The following is a 10,791-nucleotide window of genomic DNA, read 5'->3' on the forward strand; positions in this document are numbered from 1 at the left end:
GCAGAGGATTGATGAGCTAACACTGGCTCTGCCACGGGCTGCCACCGGCCTCGGCTTCCACGAGAATTTACTGCAAATCTCCCCCAAATCACTTCAGCGAATGGATCACGAGGGGGGGGGGCGTATCTGTGCACCGGGGGGGGGGGCGGTTGTGTGCGCCGGGGGCCAGCGATGAGCTCCTGTGGTGTCTGCTGTTCAGAATAAACCAGGCGCGCCCGCATTAAATCCATTACCCCCTCCCTTCAAAAAAAAGCAAATGCCAAGAGCCCCCCCATCATACAACGTGTTACCACCGAGCCGCGACAGAATCGCTTCATGGATCCAGTCCGGGTTATAAATGCATTAAATTACCAGTTCTGAACAGAATTTCCCAAAATCTAAAATAATATTTATAAACGTGTATCTGTGGCCGGTATCGAGTTTCTCAGCAGTTTTTAAGTGAGTGCTACGGCATCGACCAATCAGCATTCGCTCTCAGCTATCGGTGGGCCGAGTGCTTCATTTGAACTCGATCTGCCCCCCAGTAAGGGGGGGGGTGTTGTGTGACGGACTCCTTGGGATGTTCGTCTCGGGGGGGGGTTAGATGGACACAATTCTCATAAAGTAAATATTTCATTTGCAAAAAAAATGATTTTTGTACTTTTTTTTTTTTTAGACTTTTTTTTTACTAATTTCCATCAAAAAAAATCATCTCTACGAACAAATTAAGAAAAGGTTTTTTTATTTGGTGGACAATAAAAGGTACCATAAAACAGTACGCTGATACAAAGTATTTAAAAAATAAACGTCTCCCTACAGCCAAACTACAATATTTACAAAAATGTCCTAAAAAATATACAAAAAAAATCTACTTTTTTATGGCTGTTCTAAAGTTTTGCACCATTTTTTTCTGCAAGAAATTTGTTTTTTAAAAAAAGCCCAAATATTACATTTTAATTTAATTCACTCAAAAATGTAAACGATATTGTTTGGCGTAAAGTGGATTTTGGTAATTTCAATAGAATCGAGGATTAATGGAGGAATTTAAAGTTGTCGGTTTACAGAACCGGCGGCGGGTTCTGGAGGGTCTCAGACGCCGCGTCTCGGAACCGACCCCACGGAAGCGGTTAGAAGATTCTGGCTGCACTTCCTGGGGTGGGCAGCAGAGGGCAGCAGTTACAATGCTTGCTGTTACATTGCGGCAGTTTTTGGGATTATTCTATCTTCTCGCTATGAATTCTCAGCCTCTGTAGGGGGCTCCTAAAGCCAGGTTTTTAGTTCCCATTGGCTGGAATCTCATTACGAAAACAGGAATCTTAAAATCAGAATCACGTCTTCCTTCTCTGGCATCTAAAGGGTTAGACATGCTGTAACTGGAGGGGGGGGGGGGTGAAGCATGGCTTGTAAAGACGCCTGGAGAGGCCACCCAGTTAATGCTAATTTGGCTACTGGCTGACAGCGCCCCGTATTCACCCAATTCGAGTGGCTGATCAGGTCCTTTGGTGCGCAGCCACAATGTGGATTCGCTCCACGCTGCATCGGCATGAAAACCGAATGTAATATAGTATCTGCTTCCAGGTTTCACTGTCTGGGTGCCATGGGGTGGCGCTATTCCGCCCCGCCACTCGAAGGATTCATCTCGGCGGAATCCATTCAATGAACAATCGCTCCAATAGTTTTCTCTTGTGTAGAAATGGATAGTTTGGGGGCATAAAAAATACCCCATGTGGGGGCACTATGGTTCTGCAGGAGTTAAAATTCATGCGACAGATTGTGTAGAGATACAAGAATCCCTGTAGACGTCATCATCGTGTCGAACGTCAGCGATGAGCGTCTTCCCCGGCGTCAGATAGTCTTCTGGTCTGGAGCAGGAGGAGAGGATTTGCTGCGAGTGGCCCCGTCGCCCGTCTGACGCCACGTGCCGTACGGATCATGAGATTTGGTTAGTATTGTGGCACTTTGCTGCGCGTGGTCAGGACGCGTGGATTTAAGTTGTGCTGTAATTACTAATTCGCTGATAAAGGCACAAACTTCTTTAAATGAATGGCTTTGATGGCAGAAAACGTGTCTTTAAATGTCCGGGGGGGGGGGGTTCTATATATTATAAGTACATATACCAAGCCGTCGATAGGCTCTCACTTCTACTGCGTCTAAATCCTGGACGTTCACTACGGAAATCATTCAGGACAGCTCACAGACTGGCCTCAGCTGCTGCAGAAGCTCTTCCAGAGCCACGGTCATGGTCTACGGCCGCGCTGCATTAAGCTCTCCTTTCCCCATCAGTTCCTATTAACAGAAGTGATGGAAAAATACAAAAGCATCTGGCTGAAAATGACAGTTTTTGTCTCGTTATTCAAGTAGCTCCAGGTTCCACAGCGACTTGCTGATTAATCACAAAACCTGTTAAAGTGGCAATGCATTCGAACGTCTTCTCTGCCCCTCCGGAGGAGAAAAGGTTAACCAGTGGAGTAAAAAAAAGAAAAGCTACAGGGGTGCAACGGCCGGCAGCTCGTCGGGGTGACAATGAAGTTCTGCTTTGCACACTCCGTAGATGACGGATTTGGGGATCGAGGGCTCTTCTTCTCCTGGAGAGAAACAAAAAAATATATCAAGGTCAGGTTGATTGACAATTTAACCCCCTGAATACCTGAGAACAACCAGGTGAATCACGTGCATTATACATAATGAGTGGAAGACACATGGAAGAGCCGCCCAGCCCAAGTGACAGATAAGGACACTCCGGAACGTGCACGGCTGTCCATTTTCCGGAATGCCCTATCAGCCATATATCTTTTTGTTTAAAGGGCCGGCCATGCCACATATAGCAGGACCTGCATCGTATATATAGTTACATTACCTAGTCCCGATGACGAAGAAACGCTTTCTGCGATTGAACAGGTCTCCACGTGGTCAGCAGAAAGTCCCTCCATTAAAGGCAACGACAGTTCTGACGAAGGAACGGAAAAGTCATATATCCCGGAATCCCGCGGCATTTCAGCCTGACCGACGGCCTTCACCGAATGCAAGACGGGTCGGAGCGAGCAGCTCCCGGCGAACGAGTCTTGGGCTTCGGAATCTTCTGCCACGTCGGCCGCTGCCGAGTCCTGGGCAGGGCGACAGTCCACGGAGGCCACCACGTCCGCTCTGATGGCGAGGTCGGCCTCGGTCAGCGCCTTCCCAGCCACGTCGTTTAGAACCAATCCGGAGTCAAACTTTTCCATCAGCGGCTCCTGGTTATTGAGGGTCGGGGACACGGACGAGACGTGCTGCTTCTCGAACCAGTCGGGCTCCTGGTCGATGTACTGGTGCATGTTGCAGATGGCGACGTAGAGCGCGCGGCCGGCTTTGCTCCGGAAGTAGTTCCTCTTGCTGATGTTTGTCGGGTATTGATCGGGGTCGTGAACACCCAGTTCCTTGGAGTATAAGTGGTAGTAAAGCTGGGGCAGGTGGTCCATCAGCTTGTATTTCCTGGTGGGCTCCAGGACGGTCGGAATGTCGTTCTCGCTGGAGAAATCAAAGTACACGGTGATGAATTTGGAGAGGTTGTCTGAACTCCCCTCGGCGTCGGTCAGTTTTTCGGCGATCAGAGACATGGCGGTTACGAAAAGCTCTCCCGCGCCGGCCTCGGAGCTCCGTCCTTTATGCTTCTTCTTCTTCTTTTCCACAAAGTATTTCATCCCTTTGGAGCACACAATTATCACGTACTGGACCTCCTTCAGCTTCTGCTTCAGCCATTCCTTCTGCCCTTCTTTACAGATCTTCAAGTTTTCCCACAAATCCAGAGAAACCTGAAAAAAAAAAAAAAAGAATTCCACTTACGACTCATTTCAAAAAGACTTTGTGAAATTCATAAACAGGAGACCTCTGAGGTCCTTGGTCCAGGTTAATTACCACTGAATGGATAAATAGGAAGTACCCCAAGAAAGCACTAGAGGGCGCTCTTGTCTTACGAGTCCATTTCCAAAACTTAAGCGTCCGCAGAAACAACAAAACTCTCTATATTTCTTTTTTTACCCTTAATATACAAAATGGGTCTCAAAACGACCGTCTGCGATAAGTCCACGGAGTCTTAGAATAAGTTTTGTCACAATTTCATCAAAGAAATCCTGGCTGAATTTCACACCCTTTTGTACAGCGCTGCGGAATATGACGGCGCTATATAAAACAATCAATAACAATATAATAAAATGAATCATTTTAAAGAGACCCAAAAGAAACGGCCGCTCACTTCACAGCCGCAGAAATCCTGCAGAAAGTACGCGAAGCACTGGATCACGTTAACGTGTTTCTGGCAGTCTTTGTTGGAATAACAGAGGAGGACTTTTGGATGCGGCCGGGGTTTCTCCACGTGGAGACTTCCCGCATACGTAGACGACTCGGAGCTCTCCTCATCCAGGTGCGAGTAGATATTTTCTGGGAAGGAAGGAAACGATACAAGTTAACAAAAATAACAGCACTCCTGGTGTGTGGATGTCACCATTTCTCTGGAAATTAACCCCAATGCGTTAAGGCGGAGTATAAGCAATGCATTTAAAAGCGATGGAGAAGAAGTCATTAGAAATGTTCCAACCATGACTCATATACGAGTGTAAAACGCGTTATTAAACACTTTTAGAGTCTGTTTCGGGTTCAGATACCTTGTTGTTTCTTCCGGCACATGACGGTAAACAGCGTGGCGAACGCCGATATGATGACCAACGGAACGGTTATGGCGATGGCTCTTATAGGACCGGCCCACGGAGAATGGACTGAAAGGAGGACAAGCGATGTTACACAACCAGTATGAGACTGGGACACAATGTTACACAACCAGTATGAGACTGGGACACAATGTTACACAACCAGTATGAGACTGGGACACAATGTTACACAATCAGTCTGATATCCAGAAAGACACGCAATGTTACACAACTAGGCTCAGATGGAATTTCTTTATCATGTTTCCCCAAGAACCATGTAATTACGGGGTCATGAAGAAGGCCATTCAGGAAATAAACATCCAAATTCCATTAACGACCCAAATCACAAAGTCCCTCAAAGCAAAATAATTCACTAGAAATTGCCCAGAAGTTTCTGCTTCAGAGAAATTGGAACAACGTTTTTGGATTCTTCTATGAATGTTTGCTCCAGATCTGTCGTCTGTTTCTCGTCTGTGCGGCGAGTTAATTCCCAGACAGACAACATACAACAGCCGCACCACAACAAGCGAGAGTGCGGCGAGAGTGACAGATTGAAACATCGTGTCCCAGCGACCGCTGTCCATGCGCCGCGCGTCGGAGGAGGAGAAGAGCCACTTGCCTGGTTTTAATGAGTAGAGCATGGATTTTCTCGTTGTGTTCGTGTCGTCCATGACCTGCGAGTGGAAGAAGAACCAAAGAGACCGTTATGTGTGTTTCGGGTGCAAAGAGCGTTAAAAGCGTCTGACTGTCTGACCCCCTCCTCCGCTGCCGGCTTTTGGTCTCCTTTGTCTAAGTAACCGGGTCCTTGGCCCGGGAATGGGGTCTACATCGGCCACTGGACTAGAATCTAGATCCTGTTTAGACTGTTCTAGATCTCGTCTTTTCTTCCAGAACAAGGGAATCGAGGGCTGTAACGTGTGCAGAATCTCTTTACAGGGAGTTCGCCGGCAGATCAGAAACATCCGGAACCTTCTGGTCATCTACACTCGAAGCTTAGTCCGTCCTTAGAAAACCTGGAAATTCCAAAGTAAACTTAAAATAAGAGATTCTTACCTCAATCACGTAATCTCCGGGCGCCACGTTCTGCAGCAAACAGTTTGAGTAATCCGTATTCAGCACCTGCGGAACACCAAAACCCGGAGGTCACGTAAGCCACCAATAAGAACAGAAGCGTCTTCACTAAACGCAGAGCGGGAAGCCCGCATCTAGCGGTCGGGGTCCTCGCGGGTTTTAACTCCCCGAAGCCCATTAAGACAAAACGAGTCTCGGCTTCGATAAAAGCTCGTTTTCTATTGCTGGGCCGACTGCCTCTGATGCCCAATCGTCTTACAGACGGATCGGAGAAAGCAAAGGTCACCCTGAAACCCATAAAATAGTTCACATCGACTTTATCCGGCCAAGTTTTATGAACACGAGAAGCCGGCGCCGGCCCGTCAGCAGATTACGGAGCGTTCGACGCAAACGGGGCAAGCGGGGAAGGCAGCTCGTCGTACCTGTCTGCAGATCTTCTGCCTGAACGAGGCTTCGTGTTTCAGCTTATAGTTCACGTAGTAGGACCTGAAACCGAACGCGTGCGGCGCCTGGTCAAAGGTCACCTGCATGCTGACTCCCTGCTGGGTCACAGTCAGGTTCTTCGGCCTCCAGTCTGTGCGGAGAGAGAGAGAGAGAGAGAGAGAAAGGCAGGTTAGCGGCTGCCGGTTAAGAGAGAGAGAAAGGCAGGTTAGTGGCTGCCGGTTAAAAGAGAGAGAAAGGCAGGTTAGCGGCTGCCGGTTAAAAGAGAGAAAGGCAGGTTAGTGGCTGCCGGTTAAGAGAGAGAGAAAGGCAGGTTAGTGGCTGCCGGTTCTCGCGCTCGGAGACGGGATTTGCGGACGCTCTCGTTACTTACACGGTCTGCAGGTCAGGCTGTCCGTCTGCAGCAGGGACTCGCAGGCTGTAAAGACGAGACGAAACAAACAATCAAAAATCAACCATAACCATAAATTTCACCCCAAATCCGAGTGAGAATCTGGGGATTACGGCCGGCTTTATGTCTAAACCCAAAGTTTCTTAGACATGACTGCTTAGAATTGGTTTCCCTCTTTATTTCCCGTTTGCTTTAAGTTTACTCTCCGTTGTAAAACATGTAACAATGTAACCATCACCAGCGCTTGTTTCAAATAAAGAAAAGGATTATTTTCTGCAAAGATTGCCTTCGTTTGGAAATAAGAAAGAATGTTAGGTGATTGGGGGGGCAACAGAATTTGGGGGAAAAGGAAATACAAAACTGATGGAGATGTCGGCCCGCACTTTCAGGCGCGACTAAGAACATCATTATAGAAATAAAATTAATAATAAAAAAAAACGACCCTAAAAAGACGAGATTTTTCGCATTATCCACAATTAACCCTCTGTTGCCCTCTGAAACGCCGGACCTGAATATCTCTATCGTCTTGTTTCAATTTAGCGTTTCATTTGCATTCTTGTTGTGGATTTTTTAAAACAATCCTGACGATGAGGACCAGAGGAGGAATAAACCTGCCGGCGTTTTTCTCCTTTTCTTGTGGAAAGGATGAGTTTAAAAATCTGGACGAGGGCCACGGATATGAAGTCTGGCAAACGAGCGTAAGCTGCTCGCGCCCTGGGCATTGTGCGATTACATCGCTGGGGCCCTCGCTGTTTATTTAGCAGGCACTTGGCTTGTTTAGAAAAATGTGGTCAATTCAACCTCACGGTGGCCCTCGGCGGCCCCAAACGCTACTTATATCAACAGAAAAGAACGCTACACTTACCAAACCAGCATTTAAATGTTACAGACACGTTTTAGATATTTTGTGTTTCAGTAATAAATAGAGGCTTATTTTTTTTTTTTTTAAAAGGACGCCGCACCTGAAGAAGAGACCTCCGAGGTAGCTATGATGGTCCAAGAAAAGGTATCACTATAGACTCTCTTGGACCGCTACGGCTGTATCTATTTTCTCTATTTAAAACGGACAATTTTTTTGCCAAACTTTAGGATTTTTCTAGAGCATCTGATAGGAACTTGAGTCGGAAAACCAATACTTACTGCGCGTCCTGAAGAAAAACGGATGGTAGTTACTCTCGTTTTTAATGGAGGGGAACGGGGTAATTTTCACGAAATAATCCGTTTCGAATTTCAGGTTAATGAACGGCTGCGTCTCCATTACCTGAAAACAAAGAGAAAATATCAGGGTTTGGGGTTTTTAAATAAAATAAAACGAGCACAACTTCAAGGGATCCATCAGCAGTGAAGAAAAAGTCGTTTGCATTAGGATGACATCATAGTCGAGGCTCGAGGCAAAGTAAAACTACAGAGCGATTTATTGACCCGGATTGGGATGGAAATAATGAAACTGTTTGGATGAATTAAAAGGACAAACTGCCAGACTCAGCAATAAAACAAGGTTTTTATTCTGAAAATTAATTGTAAATTTTAAGAACGCAGAAATGTCCGTTACTCACAGTTTTCTTAAAGTTGCTGTTCAGCTGTTTGGGGTCTTTCAGGACCATCTGCTGGCAAATTCTCCCCTCGGACTTCAGCTCTTCCAAGACCACGCGGAAACCTTTCAGATACTCAATGCCTGACGGTGCAAACAGAACACGCGGTGTTAAGCGGTATCAGTGAAGGGGTTAAATATATTCAGTGATCGTTTTATGGACGGGACGGAGTTTGGAACAAATTAAGAGACTAAAATTTAAAGCCACGGAGAGGCCACCGTTGTGTTCTGCAGACTAGAAGTCCCATCAGTCCTGGGAGTTGTAGTCTGCAGCCGGTGGGTGTCTCCAGCCTGATTCCGCACCATTCCAGCACCTGGAGGGTTAAATGGAAGAAGTTTCCTGCTAACTCTATGTATCCCGGGGTCCTTAGCTGCGAGCAGCGAGTCTGGCAGCTGATTTGCCCCTTGCATTTCGTAAAGTACCCCCTCGACTTCAGCGGCGGTGCTCTGGGGGCCGCGGTGGATCCTGAGGTATAGACCGTGCTTTGGACGGCATCTCAACAATGTACGTTTTTGGCTCCTCGTAGCTCAGAGAACAAAAGCTCTGCTTGTTTTAACCGGCGAGTCCTGAAAATACGGATCCCAAATCCTTCTGTTACCCGAGAACAGGCGGCCGCAAACATACCACGGAAAGGGGCAACCTCTGAGGGGTCCAAGGGAGACCCCAAGCCCAAGAGGTCGAGGGGGACCGGGGACAGACCAAGAGAACGCGGCGGGGAAGAGAGACGGGCGCGGCGGGGAAGACAGACGGACGCGGCGGGGAAGACAGACGGACGCGGCGGGGAAGACAGACGGACGCGGCGGGGAAGACAGACGGACGCGGCGGGGAAGAGAGACGGACGCGGCGGGGAAGACAGACGGACGCGGCGGGGAAGAGAGACGGACGCGGCGGGGAAGAGAGACGGACGCGGCGGGGAAGACAGACGGACGCGGCGGGGAAGACAGACGGACGCGGCAGGGAAGAGAGACGGACGCGGCAGGGAAGAGAGACGTTGACCTTAAAGCACAGAGCGGGCTGGGACTGTCGTTATGCTGGCTGTTCATCCGATGTCCCCACAAACTAGACAGATGCAAAACCTTTTTCCCGAGTGCCCGGGCGACACACTGCGCTGCGCACCCCACGCGTTCCGCGGCTCACCTATAGCGTTGGGCGTCCACAGTACAGTCACGGCGACCTGGTCGCTGCAAGCAAACTGGCTAATGGAGATGTTCTGCACATCCGCGATCAGGTGCTTCCCTGTGGAGTAGAGCGATGAAGTGCAGTCTGCGGGGAGAGAAGCCGGAGGTCAGACAGACGGACAATCAGAAATACAGAGGGACGAGACAGCCAGATGGGGCCCTGTGTTATATGGGGGGGCCCTGTGTTATATGGGGGGGCCCCTGTGTTATATGGGGCGGCCCTGTGTTATATGGGGGGGCCCTGTGTTATATGGGGGGGCGCACAGTGGTTGCGGATATGATTTCCTCTTATATAATATATATATTTTTAAACAAATCGTTATAAACATCTGTTACTTTCTTCATTTATACGTTTAGCTTTCATGCCCTGCATTACGGATGGGCCCCTCGGAATCTCTTTGCTTAGGACCCCCAGAGCTGCCCCCCGATGGGAGACGAAGAGGCAGAGAGAGGGGGGTTCAGGCTTTAAACTCACTGTCATATCGGAAGGTGATATTGTTCCCTCCGCTGCTTCTGACCAAAGACATTCCCTGGAGAGAGAAAAGAGAGAGAAACGTATGAGCAGCCTGAACCATGACGTCGCGAAAACACGCATACACACGCACACAAACACGCACACACGCACACAAACACGCACACACGCACAAACACGCGCGCACGCACACGTACATACAAACACGCACACAACCGTTCAAATGTTTGGGGTCACTTAGAAACTTCCTTTGAAAGAGATTTTGCCTATTAAAATAACATGAAATTTATCAGAAATCCAGCGCAGACGGGGTTAATGCTGTAAATGACTATTGTAGCTGGAAACGGCTGATTTTTAATGGAATCTCTTCATAGGCATTCAGAGGCCTTTATCACTCCCATCACTCCTGTGTTCCAATGGCCCTTTATCACTCCCATCACTCCTGTGGTCCAATGGCCCTTTATCACTCCCATCACTCCTGTGTTCCAACGGCCCTTTCTCACTCCCATCACTCCTGTGTTCCAACGGCCCTTTATCACTCCCATCACTCCTGTGTTCCAATGGCCCTTTATCACTCCCATCACTCCTGTGGTCCAACGGCCCTTTCTCACTCCCATCACTCCTGTGTTCCAACGGCCCTTTATCACTCCCATCACTTCTGTGTTCCAATGGCCCTTTATCACTCCCATCACTCCTGTGTTCCAATGGCCCTTTATCACTCCCATCACTCCTGTGGTCCAATGGCCCTTTATCACTCCCATCACTCCTGTGTTCCAACGGCCCTTTATCACTCCCATCACTCCTGTGTCCCAGATATTCACATTATTTTTGTGTCCAAACACTAAAGGTTGAGAAATCTTTATTTTTTGCCACTGTTTTTATTAAATATCTGATATCGAAGTCAAATATGAAGTTACCAGTTTTTTTCCAAACAAATCGATCTCAATGAACACAAATTTAGAGACCCCCCCCCCCACACACAAAAAAA

At 48.1% G+C, this 10,791-nt stretch overlaps 1 protein-coding gene across 1 annotated transcript; it reads right to left on the minus strand.

Annotated features, from left to right (window-relative positions):
- Positions 1–2,463: 2,463 nt before the first annotated feature.
- LOC149271187 (interleukin-17 receptor D-like) lies at positions 2,464–9,855 on the minus strand. The gene is made up of 12 exons (XM_089507561.1): positions 9,807–9,855; positions 9,291–9,416; positions 8,118–8,236; positions 7,702–7,822; positions 6,544–6,588; positions 6,152–6,303; positions 5,712–5,777; positions 5,278–5,332; positions 4,617–4,727; positions 4,208–4,392; positions 2,837–3,767; positions 2,464–2,564 (listed from the first exon to the last, which is right to left on the minus strand). The coding sequence occupies exons 3-12, from the start codon at positions 8,163–8,165 to the stop codon at positions 2,464–2,466; spliced, it is 1,815 nt and encodes a 604-aa protein (XP_089363687.1). The 5' UTR covers positions 8,166–8,236; positions 9,291–9,416; positions 9,807–9,855.
- Positions 9,856–10,791: the final 936 nt, after the last annotated feature.

Source organism: Sceloporus occidentalis, unplaced genomic scaffold, assembly GCF_023333645.1.
Source record: "Sceloporus occidentalis isolate IW3139 unplaced genomic scaffold, rSceOcc1.0.p SCAF_540, whole genome shotgun sequence".
NCBI classification, from domain to species: Eukaryota; Metazoa; Chordata; class Lepidosauria; order Squamata; family Phrynosomatidae; genus Sceloporus; species Sceloporus occidentalis.